Here is a 23,551-nt window from a genome sequence, read left to right as displayed (position 1 = left end):
AATTCAGATTGCAAAAAAAAGGATGAGGATTGGAAGTTCTACTGTTTTATAGTGTTGGAATTGTCTGTGTTCTATGTTCTTGTTCTTAAAGGAGTTGCGGTGTGGTGGCATTAAAGGAGACTGCAATAATATTAGATTTTCTGACAACTGGGCCTGTAAAAATCTACATTTGCTGTATGTAATAAAGTACTTGTCATTTAAAAAAGAAAAAGTACTGGCTGGACATTCATTTATCATAGTTGTATAGCCCACTGTGGAGGACTATACCAGTTGTTGAAGGACCTGAACCCAAGTTACAGGCCTGAGCCGCAGGCGAAGACATACAACGAAGGAGAGGGCATTTACAAGTGGTATAGCCTGGCGCAGAAGGGCTATAAGTCTAATAGAACATTCCAAGGCTAGAATGTTGTAAAATAAATAAGGAAAAACATGAAGACAAACATTGGAATGTTGGAGCTCCTGGCTTAGACCAGCCATTATAAGCCACAAGCTAATCCATTGTCTTCAATGGAAATCTCAACATTCCGATCTTCTAATACATGTTATTTGTTACATTCCTAAATCCTGAGTCTCTAGCCCACTGCGTCTCCTTGTAAACCTTAAACTGTTCCGCCTCACTACTTTGAAGTTCAAGTGCCTGAAAGTCCTTAGTGTATGTTGTAGAAAGTGCACCCACAGCCTGGAAGTTACATGCCATATGTGGACTACAGCACCTATTGTGCCATCCACTGCAGGCAGAGCAAATCTGGCTACAGGCATAGCCTGTGTGGACTTTCTGTTGCAATTTAATACCGGCAGTGTAGCCTATTAAATAATCCTTTTTAACATCCAAAGACCTCCCTACAGTGACAAGGTCAAAAAGCTATTGTCACTGTGGCAGGCCTAGCTGTGTTATGATGAAAACAAGACTGCAAATTAAAATACTAACAATGCTAACTTGGGAATGGGACCAGCTGGAAAAATAATTAAATTACTATTTTGATAGTTATTAAAATCCAATTCAATGGTGAAGTGGGATTTGTAATAACTATTAAGAAGAAGTAACTTTGACAGATGTTACCTTTTTGCCGCCTTACGTTCCTGGAGACTAATTTGAATCAGCTCGCCAACTTCTCTCAGCCTGTGCTCAGCCTTGAATAGATGTGAAAGATGTGTAAAATGCCTCATTGGAGCAAACAATAGGCTGAAGTTAATGGGCAGAGATTACGCCTCTGAACTCCACAGAATATTCAGTCTAGGGGCTCTGGGTATCCTCTGACACCACACTGTCAAATCCTGCTTGACAGGTATGGTGTGACACTTGCAAGAAAGGGAACTGGATAACGAGGCATATCTTGTAGATTCACTGTCTTGTTGCTTAAGGATCTTGCTTTTGCCCTACCAGACATCTGTCACTGAGTTTGTGATGGGTAGTTTTTGCCTCAAACTGTATTTTAGAGTTCGATTTGTGACAACACTGATGATATTGCAATGACACTATACACCCAGCCCTCAGAGTCCAAATTCATTGTGGCTGAAGACTTTCACCATCTTGAAAATGACCAGCACATTGCATTATAGTACTGTTTGCAGTAAGGCAAACAGGAACTTTTGAAAAAATGGGTATGGTTGGCTCCGGTGAACTTTGACTCCATTGGTTAAGGAGTGCCAAGGAGTCATCCCCACTTAATACCTGGTGTGAGGCATATATGTGGCACCACCAAGCATTCCTTTTGTTTTCCAATATTTTGTTTATTAAATCTTACTCTAGTTTTCTGATTCAGTTTGGTATTTTTATTGTTAAGCATTTTTACTTTATTACTGTTTCAGTACTGCATAACCACTTTAAACATTGTTGTAAGTTAAGCTCTGTGTCATAGCTACCAAGGGGTTGCACTCAGGTGAATTTAGTGACTTGATGGGTTGACCCTGACAAATGTTGTGATTATTCCTTGAATTCAGCAGTCACTCACCCCAAATAATAATTCTATTTACTACAGGAATCCGTACTTTCCGATAGCAAGTAAACGACACATCTAGTAAAGGCGAAGTAAACATTGCTGGCGCATTGGTGGACTACCATAAGAACACGTAAATAGGCCTCCCATAGAATCCATAAAACTACTGAAGTTGGAACAAGGTATTTGTGCTTCTATTTGTTAGGCATATTTGTTAGGTCTCTCACACAACTCTATAAAAATATTGTGACATCAATGAGGAGCATGAAGGATCACCTTCCTGTTATTTTTAAGGCATGCCTTTGGTAGTTTAGAGCCCTAAAATCTCCAAACCTCCAAATTGCCTCACCTGTGTACAGTTATGTTTGCATGTATATCAGTTGTCACCCAGGGCCATAGACCCATGCATTCAAGCAACTCTTGTGGACACCAACAAAACAATGGTATATGTGTGCCATAACATAGCCATAGCATCTTTCTTGTAGATCAAGTCACAAGAGAAAATACAGAATCAATCCTCACATTTCCAGTGGAGCCTTAAATAATGATTTCTCAAAATGCTCAGTGTTTTAGGCTTACCCACTGCTCTAAACTCCTTTCCTATATTTGTTTGATTTATCTGTGCACATCTGTAAAGCTCTTCAAAGTTATCATATATGACATGTTTAATAAGGAACACGTTGGTTACATAATTTACAACTGTAATAAATAAAATGACAAACTTACTACTAACTATCAGACCAATAAACAGCAGCATGCACAATTCAAAAAAGACTACTAGTTCTTCAGTTTTTGGTCTCAGGCTAGACCACTTCAAGCTGTGAGCCAACACAAGCAAATTGTGGCAGGGGGAGTATAAAAAGAAGGGTACATAGGCCCATGCAGCAAATGGAAACGATCCCTAATGTATAGGTGGCTTGTTTGGTCATAAACTGAATGATGAGTTGATTCCCTTGGCCCTTGGCAGCGGCTGGTAAATGGTTCTAGTTACTGCTTGGGAAAATGTTTTGCGACTGCTTTTTCTGTAAACATACCATGATTTTTAGTTCTAGACTCTATAGAAACATTGTGGCAGAATTAATATATATATTTTTTAATTCACATCTGTTGCCAGGCAAATGTCTATTGGTTAATAACACATAATATCATGGACGTAATATGGAAGTAGTCAGAGGTCGCAGCTGTGACCTCTAGCTTGCTCCCTGCTAATCCTGGCACTTCCTTTGTCTACCTCTGGACTCAGAGGAGGCAAATGTTTTGCCCCTTCTGAGGATGGGGGGTCGCAAAGGAAGTGCCAGGAGTAGCAGTGAGCAAGCTAGAGGTCACCGCTGCGACCCCTGACTACCTCCAAATGACGTATATATATATATATATATATATATATATATATATATATATATATATATATATATATATATATATATATATATATATATATATAATATATATATATATATATATATATATATATATATATATATATATACTGACGAAGGCTTCCTGAAAGCCGAAACGCGTATCTTTTACCTTTGGGATTGAGGGCAACCTTTCTCAATAAATCTATGCTGAATTTTAACACCTCGAGTCCGTGCCTTCTCCCATGAAGTTTTTGTGGGAGCTGGATTTGTGTGGTTGATATCTATATATACATATATATATAGGCTCCAACGTATGCAAGGTACCGCACACACGGGCACTCCGGAAAGTTTTAAAAACACCTTTATTTTCGCAGACGCATTCAGCAGTGAGCTTTCATCAGTGCGCAAGGTGTTCAGGGTGTCAGGGTGTCAGTCACTCGCACACAGGCGTTCCGTTTTTTAAAGAGAAGCACATCTCTCTTGATTGGTTGGATCTCAGGGTGTGGCAGTTGAAGCTGGGCTACGCCGTGCTTGAAGGTAATGTTTGCAGGTTTAAATAAAGTTTGTTAATTCACAGCACACTTGGATGATGTTTATTTGCTGTGTGTGGCGTTTGCGATATGTCCGCTTCAAAAGTCAATTCCCCAAACGGTGTGTGCACTTTTCCTCGCCAGGCCTCTTGTGACAGGTCGGGACCGCAGGCAACAATAATTAAAGTTGTACCTTGAATTAGGATAATTCTTGACATATGGTCACGGGCCCTTCCATGAAGAGACGGTTCAGCGTCTGTGTAGTTTTAACGCTCCAAGTTCCTTTGTGGCAGACTTTTCGAACTCCAGGCGGGTGCTCTCGTTGTAGTGAGGAAGGGACTCACTTGTAGAGGATATATATATATATATATATATATATATATATATATATATATATATATATATATATATATATATATATATATATATATATATACATACATACACACACGCTCCAATCCTTCATATTTTAAAAGAATTACCGCACTCACGGGGGGGCGTTTGCAAACTTCTTTATTTTTGGCTTCAGAACAAACGCGTTTCGGCGTTGAGCCTTCTTCGGTGTTCATGACACCTCGAAGACGACATGTTAATAAAGATATGTTTAAAAGGCAGCGTGCGACAGCATCATCTGCAGCACCAGTCACACAACATCAGGGCAATAGATTAAATGATATTCTAACAAAATTGGAAAGACTCCATGAACGCGAGATTCGCAAGTAGTGAGAGGCCACCAGCTTGCAGAAATACATAGAGGAACAACGCATCCCAAGGGGGTTGAGGGTATATACTGTGCCCTCATATGAAAATCCTGACCCCCAACTCCTGACTGATTGGGCGGAGCACATGGCTCACTATTGTGAAGGCACCTTCAAAATCCTTGTTAAATATGCCTGGAGTGATCGGGACAAGGCATTGGCTGAAATCAAGGTTTTAGATGAGGACCTGAGCAAAGAGGAAGACACAAGCCGAGTGAAGGAACTCAGAGGGCTAATGAAAATAAGGCTATCTAAGTATGAGCAGAAGATTAAAGTCAGAAAACAAGAAAAATATATCCGTGATGAAAACGATTACCTGCAGGGGCAGGTTCTAACGTTTGCCAGGAAGTTCAATGCCCCCAAGAAAGAATTGCATCGGAGAATGCAACAAACACCGGAGCAACAGGTGGAAACCTCTGAGTCTGAGGTCACAGAGAAGGATTCAAGTGATGACCAAACGAATCAGAGAGTTGGAAGGGAGGGGAGGTGCTGTCCCTTTTCACGACGAGTTCAAAGTCATCCCACCAATATCATCGAAGGACACAGAAAGGCAGACTTGAATCAGCGGTCTCACAACAGATTTGTAGCTTGCAAAGTGCAATTAGCGCAAATGGAGACAAAAACGACCTACGAGGTATATATATATCTAGAATATTGGCTATAAGGTAGCAAATTTAGATAGATGAATTGGATATTTATATCTTTTAAATGTTTGTGTAGTGCTAGCCCACTGGGGAGCAATTTCAGCACAACACAATGGACTACATAGGTCTATTATTAAGTAGTCGATAAAGTGAGTTAAGTAAAAAGCAAAGTGCCTGATAATTGTTTTAATAACCAAAAATAAACTATGCTCGTGAGTGCAGAGTTGATCCTAAAGTGTATTTAATGTGCTTTTATTTATCAATGCATTTGTGTGTATAGGGAAACAATGAGTTATGGTTCCCAAGAAAAGCACTTCAGTGGGGTGTTTTTATTAGTTGAGAAAAAGATTTTATTGAATAGCATCGCCGGATATAAATCTATTTGGAATATTTATTTAAAATATCTATTCAAATGTTTTAAATACTTATTTACAATTGTGGTCGTTCCCTTAAATATATTGTAAATTCCATGCTTTTATATCCGTCAGAAACAGGTGACCACATGTCTCTTTTATGTATATCATCCAAGCTAAGCACGACTTATATTTAATGTATTCAAAATGGTGTCCCATCAACAAAAAAAACAACAAAAAAATATATATATATACACATATATATATATATATATATATATCAAGCAAGTGTAACCTCTCAGGCTCCGACCACAGCGACCCAGGAAATCACGCAGATCCAGTGACTTACTTCAAGCACAGATTTTATTAAAAGCTGAAACAAGCAATCTGACGCGTTTCGGGCATCCGCCCTTGCTCACAGACAATCAGAGTTGGAAATGCTTGCGTTTAAATACCAAATGCTTGACAGTGAAAAGTACATTTTTTTCATTTTTTTGTCATACACCACGTGGTAATGGAAAGAGAGGACAAACTACTGGTACTGCATGGAGTAGTCTGTTTTCCAAACATTTCAATTTAAAAACGATCGGAAATAGAATTGAATTTCTGGTTAGAATCCACACATTATTGTGACAATATTAAAACATGTGATATATAGAAAAGTAGTACAAAAGACATAAAATGCATAGAATGCCTATAAATGTAATACCAAACATTGGTAATCAAAGCCCTCGCATACACAACATATTAATAGTGCAAAAATGCGTAGAAAAGTGCAAAGTGCATCATTAAAAATGAATGTCAGAATAGATGCAATAAAAAATTAGTAATACTAATTATTTGTGCAAAATAAGCATATTGTAAACATAGTAATGTTGCATCTATACATATTTCTGTGCAAATCAGCGCAATATGTAAACATACGACTGTAGCAGCATGTTTGTAGGGCAAGGACTATTTGATATAAATACCACAGGAATGTCATTGTCACATATCCGATTGTTAGAAAAGCATACTCATCAGGAAAAAACAGAGAATGCCTATTGTCTATGTCCTCAAAAGATAGGTGTTAACCAAAAAAAAATTAATACGTGAACTTAAATTGTGAATCACCGTGAAACATTTATAAAAGAAAATTGAAAGATTTGCGTGCATAAACCCAACAAGGAGATATTATATTAATCACATGGGGGAGGGCGGCAGCCTACCAGGACTCACATAACCAAAGCAATACAGAAAGGGGGGCCTGTGCAAAACTAGATTACAGAAACACATGTAGGTCCTCCGTGTTGTTAAGGCCATTGGGGGATCTACTGTCCAGCTCAAGGATAAAATGGGACTCCATTCTTCTGAGCATCTTGACCCTATCTCCGCCTCTTCTAGGCTTGTCAATTGCAGAGATAACAAAATAGGATAGGCACTCCAAGTTGTTGTTATGTACCGCCTTGAAGTGCCTGGCCACCGGATAGGCTGGGTCATTGTTGACAATGGCTCGTAAATGCTGGAGGATCCTAACATGCACAGGCTGTCGTGTGCTGCCGACATACCTTAATGCACATGTGCAAGTTAAAACATAAATGGCAAATTCAGTTTTACAATTGTATTGACCCTTGATCTGAATTGGGTCAGGACTGAAAGGCGTGTGGTACTGCCGGGTACTTTTGCCAAATTTGCAGGCCCTGCAAGAGGTACAGCGTATAAAACCTGACCTAGTTTTCATCCATTCCTGCTTTTTTCTGAGTTCAGGAAAGTCATGGCAAATATGGGACCTGAGTGAGGGACCTTTTCTAAAAGTGACAATGGGAGCTTCAGCGAGTTGGGGTTTCAGTACAGGATCCGTTATAAGGACCGGCCATCTTTTGGACAGAATCGATCTTATTTGTCTGGCCTGTCTACTGTAAGAGGTTATGAACCTAGGATTAGTGGTGTTGTCATCGGTCATAGTTGAAGTGTCAGCAGTGTTTTTGGTCTCTAATAGAGAGGCACGGGATCTACTCTTGGTTTTTTCCACTGCTGTTTTTAACACCGATTCACGGTAACCTCTTGCCCGAAACCTGGCCAGGGCTTCGTTGGTACATGATTCAAGATCAGAATCTGTACTGCAAATTCTCTTAATTCTTAAGAGTTCACCCAGAGGGATATTATCAACTACATGACGCGGATGTGCACTACTGGCGTGAAGAATGCTGTTGCCAGCAGTGCTTTTCCGATGTAGCTTAGTTGTTAGCTGGCCGTTGCGGATAAGGATTTTTACATCTAAAAAGTCAGCCTCACAATCACTGATGGAACTCGTGAATTTCAGGTTTTCATTGTTGTTATTAATGGAGTCAATAAACATTTGTGCACTGTTCCTATCACCTTGCCATAACAAAAAAACGTCATCAATATAACGAAGCCAAAGCAAAACATGTCTGGAAAAAACTTGGGCGTGTTGCCGCCTGAGGACCTGCTTCTCCCACCAGCCCACGTGCAAGCACGCGTAGCTGGGAGAGAAACAGGCCCCCATCGCGACCCCACGCTTTTGCAGATACAAATCACTCCCAAAAAGAAAGAAATTGTTATTAAGACACCATGATGTTAGCTCAATTAATACTTTGTTATGATGGTAACAGTTCATAGACCTTTTACCAAGAAAGAATTCTAATGCTTTTAAGCCCGACATATGCTCTATGCTCGTGTAGAGCGATTCAATGTCTAAAGTAATCATGAGCATTCCATCATTCCACTGGGTATTCTGAATTTTGGCAAGAAAATCGCCTGTGTCTCTCACATATGTTGGCAGGTCCTGGACAAGGCCTTGCAGGAAATAATCTATGTACTCTGTGACATGTTCTGCCACACCTGCAATAGCCGAAATGATCGGTCGGCCAGGTACCGGTCTAGTCAGCTTGTGAATTTTAGGGAGTAAATAAAGTTTGGGCAAGACAGGAAATTCAACATGGAGGAACTCAAACTCCTGTAAGGAAATCATGCCCTCCCTTTTGTACTTAAAAAGTAATTTCTTAAGCGCATCCTTGGAGGTTTCAAAATGTCTCATGTTGGTAATAGAGTAGCATGTATTATCACTTAGCTGTCTCTTGGCTTCCTTAATGTAGTCATCCTGGGGCCAGATGACCACATTGCCCCCCTTGTCAGCCGTTGTTACAATAATATTGTGATCATTGCCCAGTTTTTTGACCAAAGAATAGTAATCAATTTCCTGTTTGCTCCTGTATCGCTTTTTGTGTTTAATCCGATGATGCAAATGCTTTAGGTCTTCCACTACCACGTCCTGGAAGACATCTATAGAGTCTCTAGGCATGGTAGGATTGAATTTGGACGCTTGTTTGAAAGGACTGTAATATGCTCCTATTTGGGGAATGCCTGCTGCTCTTAATTCATCCTGTGTGGATGCAAGGTCATAAGTTGGTGCATCATTCGCCAAAAGATTCAGAACTGTTAATACCGTTCTGGTGTCACTGGCCGGAAGTGTGGGCACATTGGGAAGAATGTTTATGGTAGCTCCAATTCCTTGTGGTGTCTTGTTACTAAGACCCTCCTTAATATCAAAGAATTTTTTGAGCTTAAGTTTCCTGATGTACATGTATACGTCTATACGAGTCTTGGCATAGTTAAAGTCAGTTGTTGGACAGTATGAAAGTCCAAGACTTAAAAGTTGTTTTTCAGCCAAGGTTAGGTCAATGGAAGACAAATTGACTATCGTGTTGTCACTTACTTGTTTTTGCGCCAATACTGCCGCTTTGGTTTTTTGGGCGCTTTTGTGCTTTTTCCGGCGCTGGCCCCGTCTTCTGTTGTTCCTGGCGCGCTTTGCTGCTGTTGCTGCACCTTTGTCTGTTGTTTGTTCCGGGGCCTCAGTGACTGAAGTCTTTCTAGGGATAAAAAATCCACTTCTTCCCCTAGGTCCAAAATGACTGAGCTTGCTTCCCAGGTGCTGCTGGCGTCGTCATCCGAGGTAGGTATATTTACAACAGGTTTCCCCGGTCCCGGGGATGGGTGGAGTCGCAGACAAAAACGGTGATCAATCGCTTGTTTCAGTTAATTTTCGTGTTTATTTCACAAATCCATTGGGGGGTCAAACAAAAAACAACCAACGCGTTTCGACAGCGTCCGCTGTCTTGGTCACGGTCAGTTTAGTGAATGGAGCTCACAAGTTTAAAAGGACAAAACAAAATTTGGGCTACACCTAAGCATGAGCGAATTTTGCGGATCTCGCGTTCGCGAATTTTGCGGATTTGCGGATTCGCAATCCGCAAAATCCGCGAATTCCCGCGAATTTGCGGATTTTTTTTTTTTTTGTGTTCGCCCGTGTTTCTGCCAGTTCGCGAGGGTTTTGTACACTTTCGCAAATTGCGAACTTACCTGTCGGGTCGCAAGTTTCGCGAACTTGTTGTTTCTACGTGTCCAGCCTGTTTGGGACACTCTTCTTCATCACTGCCACTCTCTGTCACCACTGCCACTCTCTGACTACTCATGCCACCCTCTGGCCCACCCATGCCACCCTCTGTTTCATCACCACACCCTCTGGTTGTCCAGTGTACATTATTTTCGGCAAAGCAAAGCACACCTTCCCTGCCTCAAGTGACCTGAATTAATTTGGGGCTGATTCATGTGTCACAGAATATTTTTTTAGCTGGCACCTGCTTCCTTAGTGCGCCCTGATTAGTGATCTTTTGCACTTGCTAAGTGCTTTCATTGTTGCAAAATTAGTTACAACACCTGCCCTGCCCCAACTGACAATAATGAATTAGGGGCTGATTAATGGATTTTAACTTCCAGCCTGGCTCCTGCTTGTCTCCCTTAGCTGTAATTCAGGACCTTTGTGGCATATGTGTAACTATTCTGAGGTTCAGAGCAGGGTCACATAATAGTTTCAACTGGCAACTGAACTCTGGAGGGGCCCCTCAGGAAGCACTCCAGGAAATGGCTACTAATGATGAGCCTGAACTTTTGAACCTGGTAAGTAGTTACTTTCAGTTTTGCTAAGATCGTATTTCTGCAATTTTGCACTTATTCGCGGGGCGCGAACTCACGCGAACAGTGCGAGCAGTGCGAGCAAAATCCGCTGCTCGCGGATTTGCGGATTTTGCGGGAAATTCGCAAATCTCGCGGATTGCGGATTTCCCGAAAATCCGCAAAATCCGCGAGCGGAACGGATTTTCCGCCCATGCCTAGCTACACCTCCATGTTTACCTGGGCCCTCCCACATTTGCTGAGCATTCTGGGACCAGTAGTTTCTTAAACATCATAGTTTTTTAACACCAACAAGTACAATGATTTATACAATTGACTTGATCAATTTAAGAGGTGTGCAGTTGTCCTAAATTATAATGCAATTTGTCATTTTCAAAATGGAATTAAATGCAATCAAATTAAATTAAAATTGTAATTATAATTAGGTCGCCGCCCTCCGGTGGGCTGGTCGCTGATATGCCTGCCATTGTTATACATGTTTTGTATACCTTCTGTACTGCCCTCTAGTGGGCGATATATATATATAACATAAACAAAATCTTACAGTGAACACTACAGAGGTTCCGAGCCAGGTCTTGAGGTTTTTCCTGAAGGTGTCCAGGGTAGGGTAGCGTCTGATGTTGACTGGGAGCTCGTTCAAGGTCTTGGCTGCGATGTAGGAGAAGGCTCTTCTGCCTCCTCTGTTTCTGCGTATGCTGAGGGTCTCTGCCTTGGCAAGGTCGGCGGAGCGGAGGTTCCTTTTGGGTACTTGGAAGGAGACTCTCCCGTTGAGGTATTTGGGTCTGATGTTGTGGAGGGATTTGTAGGCGTGGGTGAGTAGTTTGAAGGATACTCTCTTCTCGACAGGCAGCCGGTGGAGAACTCATAGGTGTTGGGCCATGTGTTCGTGCCGTGGAATCACGAGGATGAGTCTAGCTGCGGATTTCTGGATGGTGTGGAGCTTGTGAGGGAGAGTTATGTTGATACCGGCGTAGAGGGCGTTGCCGTAGTCCAGTCTGCAAGGTTATGAGTGCATGGGTGACGGTCTTTCGGCATTCGGGAGGTATCCATTTGAAGGTCTTGCGGAGGATGCGGAGGCAGTTGAAACTGATGGAGGCGACGGAGTTGATCTGGCCGGTCTGTGAGGGAGGAGTTGAGGATGATGCAGAGGTTCCGTGCGTGGTCTGTTGTGTTAGGTGGGCTCCCGAGGGCCGAGGGCCACCAGGTGCTGTCCCAGGCGGAGGGGAAGGGTCTGAGGATGAGGACTTCAGTCTTGTCCGAGTTGAACTTCAGGCAGCTACTTTTCATCCAGGCTGCGACGTCCTTCATTCCTTCCTGGAAGCAGAGTCTGGTGTTTTTGGGGTTCTTCGTGAGGAAAAGGATGAGCTGGGTATCGTTGGCATATGATACTATGCTGAGCCCATGCTCCCTGACGATGGTGGCGAGGGGGGCCATGTAGATGTTGAATAGCGTGGGGCTGAACGATGATCCCTGGGATACTCCCCAGATGATCTCTGTGGGCTCTGAGAGAAAGGGAGGGAGTCTGATCATCTGGGTTCTGCCAGAAAAAAGGATTAGACCCAGTTGAGGGTGGTTCCTCGTATCCCAGCGTTGTGAAGTCTGGTTGCGTGAGTGCGGTGTGAGACGGTGTTGAAGTAGGATGAGGGCCGCGGTGTGGCCCTGGTCGAGTAGCATATGGATGTCATCAGTGGCCCGAGGAGGGCAGTCTCGGTGATGTGGTTGCTGCGGAATCTGAACAGTGAGGAGTTTAGAATGGAGTTTTCTTCGATGTATACGGTCAGCGGGGCTTTTACGAGTCTTTCGGTGACCTTGGACGCGAAGGGGAGGAGCGAGATGGGCCAGTAGTTTTTCAGGTCCATTGGGTCGGCTGTGGGTTTCTTGAGGAGGGGTTTAACCTCCGCCCACTTTGAGTCATCTGGGAAGATGCCGGATTTGAAGGAGGCGTTGATGGTCCATCCTAGTTCGGGTGCAATGGCGGTGGCAGCCCTGTGGTAGATGTGCAGTGGGCAGGGGTCCATGAGGGCTCCTGAGTGGGTGTTCTCCATGGTCACAGTGTTCTGTTTAACGGTGGCCGGATGCCAAGTTGTGATGTTTGGCTCATTGTCGGTTGATGGGAGGGGATGATGTCTGGTTTCTGTTCGCTCAAGTTGTCGTAGGGGGCCTTGACTATTTGAAAACACAATCACAATCCTGGAATTACCTTTTACAAACTAATGTTATCATATCTGTAGTTCTATTTGCTTCAGCTTAGGAATACCAAGACTAAAACGTGTCTAGCTCAGTGAGCTGTTAAATGGAGTCTGCACCTGGAAGAGTGAGGTCTACGTGACATTAAATCATATGCTCACTACAAGCCTGGAAATATTATGCGATACCTAGATGAGTACCTAGAAAGAAATATAATTTTCGTTTTGCACCATCAACACTGGCAGCCATAGCTTTCCTTTTCAGTCACCATGAGGGGGCTGCTGTGCATTCCAGCATGGCCTTTCCTGATCCAGAGACCTGGAAAGCATCCTCATCACAAAACATACTAGTGGCGGTGCCTCCTTAATCCACCAGCAAAACACTTATGGGGCAGAGCTGATGTCTGTCTGCCCATGCTTCTGTATGTATGTATATATATATTCACTGAAGAATCCAAAGGTTACAGGGACGTTATAGTTAGGCTCAGATTTCACTCATACAGAACTATAGAAATTTGGCAGTTATAGTTATGTGAGATATATATTGTTAAGTCTCACAAACATTTACAAAACACTTTTACTCACTGGTGATGTCATCAGTAATGTAATTTGAGATGTCATCAGTGATGTCACTGACCATGTCATGAGTGATGTAATATGTGAGGTCATAAGCAGTGCATTGAGGGGGGGCGTAAATTATAGTTAGCTCAGGTAACTATCACTGCTGAATTTCTATGGTTTTGTACGAGTGAAATCTGAGCCTAACTATAACGTCCCTGTAACATTTGGTTTTTCTAGTGAATTTCTAAGGTTTTTTTCTTCTGTTTACTAACTATAACATCCCTGTAACCTTTGTTTTTTTCAGTGAATTTCAAAGGTTTTTAAACAATTTTATTTACTAATTGTAATCGGTAACCTTTGAGAGTGTGTGTTTGAGTGGCTGTATAGGTCAGTGAATGTGTGAGTAGCGGTATGGGTCTGTGACTAGGTGTGTGAGACATTACACAGATGTAGTGTAGACTAGGAACTGGATATTTACCCAATGAGGTAGCAGTTAGTAATTAACCAAAAGAAAGTACTCCACTGGACCAGATATTTTTAGCAAAACTGTTGACTCTTAAAGGAGCAGGCATAGTTTCTTTCTGGCCCAGTTGCTGACTGACTGACACTATATGATGAAAAACAACAGACCAGACTTCATAGTTACTGTATATGTCTTTACAGTGATTAGAAGGCGCATGTAAACTTTTCATTGCTTTTTCCTGTCCTGGCACTATGTTAAATTTAGTATACTTGATTAATGTTTGTTGGTGCACAACAATCCCTTTCTGGACTATAGTAGTAGACACTCAGAGTTCATGATCCAGTTACCCCTAGATCATCCCATCTGCTCTCCACAAGGGTTGCACACTAAAATCACCAAACCTTTAGTATGAGCACTAAGGAGATGAAGAGTTCAAAAATCTAACAGAAGTTTTGCCCATATCTCTTGGAATAAACAAGAAGATATTATTGAAGGCATTTTAGCCAGGAGTATTGTGCACCTTAAAACATCAAGCCAGAAAGCTCTTAACATTCAACGACCCCATAGAAGACCATAGAATTGGCTGAGCAAGACTTAATAATTGCAGGCCAAGAAATACCCAGGTCCACAGTTTTGTGCTAACAAAGCTATGCTAACAGATGTTTACACTTTAATGAACCTTTTGCGGTTGTGGTGCAGTTAAGTTCAGAAACCCAGGGGGTTCCATATAGGGTGCTTTGGTGTAAGAGAGAGTAACTTCTATTTCAGTTTCTTCAAGGTCTCCTTTGTTATGGGGCAACAACCATTACAACGCCATCATTACAACACACTACCTTTACAACGCAGCTGTTACAACGCAACTGCCTTTACATCACATGCCACTACAACGCACGCCATTACAGCACATGTCACTACAACGCATGCCAGTACAACCCATACCATTACAACGCATGCACTATCCAACACTTACCCCAGAGTTGCCCCACAAGTATTATGCGTTGTAATAGTTTGCATTGTAATGGTAGTTTCTAAAAATGCATTGTAATGGCATGCGTTGTAAAATCATGAGTTGTAATTGTAGTTGCGATGTAAAAACCGAGTTGTAAAGGCATGCGTTGTAATTGTTTGCATTGTAACGTCATTCATTCTTGTTATGTGGCAAAATGTATGTGGAAAAAGACATATCTCTTGTTGGAACACAAGAACCTCATGAAGTTTGAAGTATCTTGGTATGATCTGACTAGGGATGTGGAAAATCAGAGGAGCCACTTTAACTGTTGTAAATGCAGGTATACCATTTTGGGAAGACTTCAGTGTGATGCATTTTCTTAATCTATAACTCTGGGAACGGCAATAACCCTAATTAACCGCATCGCTGCTGCGGCGATTTTTGCGCTACGCGGCTTTTTTCGAAAAGCCGCGTTAGATGACGAGCTGAGCTCGTCATCCGCACACGCTCACCGTGGCTGATGACGAGCTGAGCTCGTCATCAGCATCGAAGGGGTTAAGGTAGTTTCGTAGAATATGGAGAAAATGTTGGCAAGTTTCTTCCCAATCGTAATTTTGGCTAACTTGCTTATTTACTTAGTTAACTTGGAGGTTAAGAAGAAAGCGGATTGGAAGTGGCTCAAGTCAGGAGTCATCAGAGTGAGGGCCTCATCTAATGGTGCAGACATTAAAGTTATGTCATAGAGAGCACAGGTGATCGATGATTGTGTCTACATTTTTGGTTCCATTGATTATTAGCCTTTTTTTTTGTCTAAATGTGTCAATCTGACAAGCATTGCATATAACACACTGCACCTTATCAAGCCTTCCCACGTCTGTTCTGTACTTAAGATATGGATTTTTTTTTATCTGTAACATTATAGTTTCTTAAGCCTACTGCTATTCTAGCAGAGTATATTCCTTAGCCTCTGGGATCTGCATGATGCCAGGAGATATCAGCTAACTAACTCAAGGACAAAAACAGGGCTTGGATCCATTATTGACACTGGAGATTGTATTGTATTGTAAATGCATTTAGTTTATATCTAGTCTCGTGCATTGGGCTGTTCGGAGTGATTTAACCTAAGGATTAAGGATGAACTCAGTTTCCAGTTTATCCTGCATGCAATTTGAGATGTACATCACATTCTTGCATACTGAAAGACGCAGAAAGATCTGAAATTATCAAGATACAGCTTCCAATTGATGACATGAGCTCTTCCCTGACTTGCACAGGAGCAATTCAGTCCATGATTAGGGCTGAACACTGATTGGCTCCTGTCCATGAGGGATTTCCAGTCCACTCCAGCTGGACACGGAGATATTGTGTACGCTTTGCATGCATTATGTTATGCTTTTTTAGAGTGGCAGAGTTTATTTGATGAGTTTAAAGATTGTGCATTTGAAATTTTACAGATTAAAATAGGAGCTTGGATTTTTGCTTCAGTGATATTCACCAGCCTTTCAAAGCTACTGGCCTGTCAGGGAAAATCTTTATCTTTCTGACAGCCTATTTCCGCCTTCTGACGTTACTTCCTGTCTGCATTAAACTTGCAGTCACGCTTAGCATCAGCATGAGGCTGTGCCGATGTTACTACCAATGTAGAATCAAACTCGTGTAAACTTCATCTGACTGTTCTAAAACTAAATATAACAACTGGTGATTTCATAGGATTATTAAGCATCGAAAATGTATTTCACTGTATATGTAATAGGTTACTTCTCAAGAGCTGACATTAATCAGAATAATTGCTCACTTTTTCGGCTAGTCATTAAGCAAGCATCACCTTCTTATGCATATACAAGACCAACCACGAGCTTCCTTCTCACCGTTCACCATCACACATAAAGGTATTTGTAGAGGCGTCCAAAAGTATTCAGGACAGAACTTGGTGCAGCAGCACAAAAACCGACATTTACTTAAACACTCAGACCCCTCTTAAAATGCATTGTTTCTTAATTTCATCAAGGGAAGGTCACAGTTTCAGGTACCTACTCCAAGTCAGCTGCAGCTCACTCTGAAGAAGTCTCCCCAAACAAACCAACAGGCTTGTCTCCAGAAAATAACTCGACATGCCTGTTCCTCCAACATCTCACTAGCTACAATGTTTTACATCTCCCAGTCCCTATGGACTTTGATGTCAGAAACAAAAACAAAAAATTTGCAAAATATATATTTTTTTATCGGAGAGGCATTTTGTTAATTCTCACCCAACAAAAGTCTCCTCGCAGAAGACAGCCCCAAGGATGGCTGCCCAAAAAAGCAAGGCCTTCATGGTGGCAGGATTCAGGTGTAACAGAACCTGTCGCTCTGCCAACCTGTACTTATAGGGAGGTGCGCAGGAACTTTGCCTTTGGAGGCAGCTGCGACTTGCTCTCCAGTTGGTCCGTTCCCACACGCTTTTGTGCAAAGAGCACTTCAAGGCTATCTGCAGATTACAGACTGTGACCGGCCTCCAGAAACTTTCCAGTTTAGCTGATGAAACATCCCCCCAAACCTCTCCCCCTGGCATGCAAGATCAGAAACACTGTGAGGAGCAGGTGTAAAGTCACTTGGTGAAAATTTGAGCAACCACAGACCATTCAATTAAGGGGCATTTGTAAAGCGCACAGCTACCTCCAACCAAGGTGTCCCGGCGCTAATGTGGATCCAGCAGAGGTGGGGGAGAGAGAAGGGCTGCATATTAGGGTCAGGCAAATAGCCAGGTCTTCAGCGCTTTCTGAAATGCTTGTTCAGTCTCTGTCTTCCGAAGGTGAACCGGCATGGAGTTCCACATGGTTGCGGTTCTCACTGAAAAAGCTCTGCCACCAATCCTGCTTTTAGAGAAGTGAGGGACCCAAAGACGTTGCTGAAGATTAGACCTTGACACAGACTAGAGTGGCTCGAGAACCAATAACCTCCACCTGTGGGTCCAGCACAATATTTTAGCAATCTAGGTGGCAATTGCTAAATTCTGCTAGTGTCTGCCCTGCCTACCTCTGAAGATGCTTATAAAGGACAGGGTCTGCTCAAGAAAAGTACTATAAGTTGATTCTAGAAACCTCCCCTACAGCACTTCTTACCTTCTCAGGTGGTTTTATGTCACAATATCAAGGTCAAAATGATTGCTCTGCACAAATATTCCATCCACAATATCGTGGCTGGTTTTGAGCTGATGCCATTAATCTTGGACCCAAAATAACTTAATGCTAAGATCATGACTCAAGCCTTTGATCCTGGAAGAGAAGGGAATGTAAGGTGCTGATCTGTGTTGAGCCAGCGGAGCCACTGTGGAGCCTTTTTGCATAAGAGCCCCGTTTTAAGGCAGCAGAGCTGAGCACCCCTGGACTCCACTCATAGCATTGAGTAACATGTACTGCCTGAGGTGGTGAGGCACAAAGCTGTATGCTAAAGGTCAACATGGTTTTGCCTTATATTCCATTTATTGGTCAAATTACTGAGAATTTTATATTCTGCTACATGCGGGCATTGCGATAACGGGCAATTGTGCATTAATCCATTTCTGTAAAACATCTGTAAAAAAATAACAGCTTTATAATTGATGGTGCACCAGAAGATCTTCCCTTGATCCACTACCCTCAGCCAAGAGTTGAAGAGTGGCAGTAATCAGGATTAGTCTATGGAGTGTTGTTTGGTAATCAGCATCACCAACGTGAAGGATATCCCGCATACCTTATTAAAGGTGACACAGAAAATAATGCACCTACAATAAAGCAGACAGGGCATCCGCTACCTTTGTGACTGAGTAACACATCTGGCAAACTCCGAGTTAAACCCATAGTTCTGATTTAATGGAAAATGCACAAAAATTCCCTATAGAAATTTCCCTACCTGAACTTCTGCTGTGGTGCCGCCTTATTCAGTGTTCCTTTTTGTGATGAGAATCTTCCCTGTAAGACTACTCCTAGTCCACCAATAGTTCTGCCAAGGTGTTGGAGGCATATCTACCAAAAAGGGTGGAGGAAAAGCCACCTGCTCTACAGTGACTGATCCACCATCACTCTGTGCACAATATTCAAGTTCTAATGAAATAGTTTCTTGGTTGTCAGGAAATAACAGGGGCAGGGCTTAAGACATATATGTGTATTCCCTGGCACAAGAGTGATGGGGCATATTGGAAGGGGGTGGAGATTAGGGCAGCAGATCATAATTCTGGCTTGTAGCCAACCTCATCTCTCCCTCACTTCCAATTAGGCGTTCTCATCCAACTCGAGAAATTGTAAGTGTCAAGTCAAAATTTTATTGCATAATTAATTAAAATTATTACAAATTCGCATAATAAAATAACAAGGAAGTTGCTAACATTTCTCTTTTTTTTTAAGTTTGAAAGCTTTATTAGAGTAAAATCAGATATTACAATAAGGTGACATCAGTAAAATATAAGAAAAAGTTAAAGATTGGAATAAAATAAACATAGGTAACCAATATCACAGTGAAAAAAAACCAAGCATTTTGAAGTATTTTACGGGGGGGAGGAGGGGGAGGTAAATAAAAACATGGTAATAGGAAAGGAATGAGTAAAAACTAGAGAATTCAATAAATGTCAGTCAAAAGAGTACAGTAAAATACACAATATTTAGCGACTATTTGAAATAAGAACCTTTAGCGAAAAGGAAACAAGTATAAAACTAAAAAGAAAAATCACAACAGTGAAATTGAAATATCATAAACTACAGGCAAGAGTACATGTGTTCAAGGGGGTTTGAAATTATCCGAGGAAACTGGAGAATATGTCTTTTTGGCAGATTGATCTAAATATAAAGTGAGAGGTAACCAGTAAAGTTCAACATTTCGGGAGGGTTTGCAGGAAGAAGCAAAGGCAACATCAAGTCTATGTGATTGACATACTAGATTCCACCAACAATTTAGAGACAAATTGTTCAAGGATTTCCAGTTAGAGACAATGTGTTGTAATGCAAGGGCTAACATAAGGTCAAAAAGGCCGTGAGAGTGTGGAGGGAGATCCAGATCATCTGAAAGGCTACCCAGAAACACAATGGAAGTGGAAAAATGAGTAGAAATGGTGAAAATACGGGAAAGGCGAGAGAATATCTGAGTCCAAAAAATGCGAACTGATGGACAGAGGAAGAAAAGATGTAAAAGATCTGCATTGGGAGCATTACAGGTCCAGCAAGTAGGAATAGAATTGGAGTGAAAGCGAGATATAGAAAGAGGAGAAAGGTAGAGTCTGTGATAGAAGAAAAATAGGGATTGAGTAAGAGAGGCAGTGCGGGAAATCTTCAAAGATCTGGCCCATATTTTGTCCCAAAGAGAAGTTGACCATAAAGAACCCAAATCCTCCTCCCAAGACAATTCTAATTTCGATTTAAGACGGTCTGGGTCAGGGGCTGAAAAATAGCGATAAATAAGGGAAGCTTTAGGAACAGTAGAGAGGACGGTAAGTAGAGCGGGAGGTGAGGCTGGTAGGCTCTCAGACGGAAGAGAATAATAACGATCTAAAATGGTTTCCATAAGGATGAGGAATTTCTTTGCAAAAGAAGAAGGGCAGCGGAATTGAGATTGGAGTTGAGGAAACGAACAGGGGGATGAGCCATCAAACAGATGACGTACCCAGATGATACCTTTCGCTCTCCATGAGGGCCATGCGATAGGTCTGTTATTTATTAATATGAGTGAGTTATACCATATAGGTAATAGTAGGAAGGATTCCTGAGTGACCGGAGTAGAGGAGACTAAAGGCCGTAGAAGAGAAGAGGTATGTTTGAATAAAAGGGGGTTAAGACATGGGGCTTTAGAAGTGAAGCGGATAACCTCTTGTAAAGAGTAAGGAAGTAATAACTCCTGTTCGGCAGAAAGCCAAAGGGGAGAAAAGGGTGAGGTTTCCTGAGAAAGCCAGCGGGAAGCTTGTCGAAGTGAGAAAGACTTGTGATAAAGGCGAAAGTCTGGAAAGTTGGTTCCACCATTGAGTTTAGATTTGCGGAGGCGTAAGAGAGAAATACGAGCCTTTTTCTGTTTCCAGAGAAATTTGGACAAAACCGAATCAATGCGGCGGAAATATGAAATAGGGATACGAATTGGAAGCATGGATAATAAATAGATCAAAATTGGGGCAATCATCATCCTAATGGAGTCAAGACGACCCCACCAGGAGAGAAACAGAGGATTCCAAGAAGCGAGTAGTGATTCTATTCTAGAGATGACTGCATTCATGTTAAGTTGAATAGAAGAGGAAATAGAGTTAGAAAAAAGAACACCAAGATATTTAATTTTCTTAGAATTCCAAGCAAAGCCGGTAGCCGTAAAGAAGTGGGGAAGGCAAAATTTGGTTAACGGAAGAATTTCTGTTTTGTCAGAATTTATTTTATAACCTGAGACCAAAGAGAATTTCTGAAATTCACTTAATAAAGAGGGAATAGAGGTGGCCGGATCTGAAATAAATAAAAGGATATCGTCAGCATATGCAGATAATTTAAGATGATGAGCACCATAAGGGAATCCGGAAATGGAGGGATTGTTACGTATAGAGGTGAGGAAGGGTTCAAGCGCCAGAATAAATAAAAGAGGTGACAAAGGACAACCTTGACGGACTCCACGTTGAAGCGTGAATGGGGAAGTGAGTTGACCATTAACGAGAACAGAGGCTTTGGGCGAAGAGTATAGCAAAGAAATATAAGATATAAATTTAGGGTGGAAGCCATGCCATTTTAAGGAAGCCATGAGAAAGGACCAGTCAACCCGATCAAAGGCTTTCTCAGCATCGACTGAGATGGCGGCAATGGGAATTGATAGTGAGGGGGCTTTACTTAACACATTAAGGAAGAGTCTGGAATTATCTGAAGTAAGGCGGCCTTTAACAAATCCACATTGTTCTTTCCCTATGAGATGTGGTAAGAGCGGGTCAAGGCGGAGAGCTAATAATTTTGCAAAAATCTTATAGTCCACATTAACTAAAGATATAGGTCGATGATTTTTACAAAACTTAGGGTCCCTACCGTCTTTAGGGATAAGGCATATGGTAGCGTCCTGAAATGAGCCTTGGGCCGACCCAGTAGAGCAAAAAGATTGAAAAAGAAATAGAAGTTTAGGTAAAAGGAGATCCGAAAAATGTAGGTAAAATTCAACTGGAAAGCCGTCAGGTCCTGGAGTCTTGCCTTTAGTGAGGGAGGATAAAGCAGTGGACAGCTCCGAAATAGTGAGATCAGTATCAATGGCCGAAAAATTAAGGTGGGAGGTATCTGGTTGAGGTAGGTTATCAAAATAAGATTGAAGGAGGTCTGGGGTGGGAGGGTTCTCAGGTGTATATAAAGATTCATAAAAAGAATGAAATTGTTCCAGGATTTCTGCATTTGTATGTAAAAGCACATTAGAGGGGGAGTAGATAGAATCTATGTTAGTTCGTTCCTTACGTGATTTAAGATAATTAGCTAATAGTTTGCCAGATTTATTTCGGCCTCCATAGTATCGTGCGCTGCTCCTGAGGAGAAAAGATGAGGCTGAATCTGTAGTAAGCTTGTTAAAAGCGATCTTAGCTTTAAGAAGTTCAGGAGACATATGTTTATTAGAGGAAGTATAGAATTGATGTTCCAGTGATTTAATGTGTGCAAGGGTAACTTTACGTTTTTGAAGGAATTTTTTCTTCTTCTTAGAGACAAAATCAATAATAAAACCCCGGGCTGTGGCCTTGAAGGAATCCCAAAGGATATGAGGAGGGGTATCAGGTGTAGAGTTAAGTTGAAAAAATTCAGAAGTGAAAGAACGAAAAGAGGAGGAAAAGAGAGGATCAGTAAGAAGAGAAGGGTTGAAACGCCAACGAGAAGATTTAGGAGTAGGAGGAAGAAGGTCAAAGACAGTAATAATAGGAGCATGGTCAGAGATAACAATAGGTTCAATAGAAGAGGAGATAAGGTGTTGAGATAGAGATGAAGATAGAAAAATGTAGTCCAAACGAGAGAAAGAAGCATGAGGAGGAGAGAAGAAGGAGAAATCCATAACATCTGGGTGAGTGAGTCTCCATGAATCTACAAGATGCGTCTGAGTGATAGTGTCAAGGAACTGTTTATGTGGTTTGTGAGGGGAAAAACGAACAGAAGATTTACGGTCTAAAAAGGGGTCAATGATCTGGTTACAATCTCCACCTAGTAGGAAAGAATCTTCTTTATATTGAATACATTTCACTGTAATGGAGGGCCAAAAGGACGAGTCAAAACATGTGGGACCGTAAACATTGAACACAGTAATTGGGATAGCATTAATGAGTAGTTTAGCCAAAATCCAACGCCCCTCATCGTCTTTTTCTTCTAACAATACTTTACACTGGAGGCGTTTATGAATCAAAATAGCCACCCCGTTCTTTTTTTGAGAAGCAGGAGAAAATAAAACAGTTCCAACCCACAATCGTTTTAGTTTTAAGGATTCAATATCTGAGAGATGGGTTTCTTGAATAAGAGCAATATCTGGATTGTAAGAAGATAAGTGTGAGAGTACTCTTTGCCTTTTGATAGGGTGATTAAATCCTTTCACATTCCATGAAACAACTTTGAAGGTGAAAGAGTATTAAATTTATCAAAAGTGAAAAATGCAATAACATACTGTATATTTAGTAATTCAAACTGTAGGTAAATAAGAACCATGTAGATCATCAAAAAGGTAGAAGGAAGGATAGGTAGAAGATGAAAAAGAAAAAGAAAGGGAGAAAGGGAGAGGGATAGGAAAAGGGAGAGAAGAGCAGCAAAGGAAGGAGAAGGAAGAAAAGAGAGAAGGCATAGAAGACAGTACAAATCCAAAAGGATGACTGTATTAAACATACCTGGAGGGGGAAGTACACAAAGGGGAAGGTGGGGA

At 41.6% G+C, this 23,551-nt stretch overlaps 1 protein-coding gene across 1 annotated transcript in view; it reads right to left on the bottom strand.

Moving 5' to 3' along the window:
• The window catches only part of CPA2 (carboxypeptidase A2), a 48,907-nt gene extending 31,763 nt beyond the window's left edge, over nucleotides 1-17,144 (bottom strand). The window contains exon 1 of the mRNA XM_086918909.1: nucleotides 16,960-17,144. Within this exon, the coding sequence (XP_086775035.1) occupies nucleotides 16,960-17,024 (65 nt within the window). The 5' untranslated portion in view covers nucleotides 17,025-17,144. The remainder of the gene's footprint in view (nucleotides 1-16,959) is intronic.
• Nucleotides 17,145-23,551: the final 6,407 nt, after the last annotated feature.

Source organism: Lissotriton vulgaris, chromosome 1_1 (genome assembly GCF_964263255.1).
Source record: "Lissotriton vulgaris chromosome 1_1, aLisVul1.2, whole genome shotgun sequence".
Classification (NCBI taxonomy): Eukaryota; Metazoa; Chordata; class Amphibia; order Caudata; family Salamandridae; genus Lissotriton; species Lissotriton vulgaris.
Note: the sequence above shows the minus strand (reverse complement) of the source record. Positions and strands in the feature narration are given on the sequence as shown.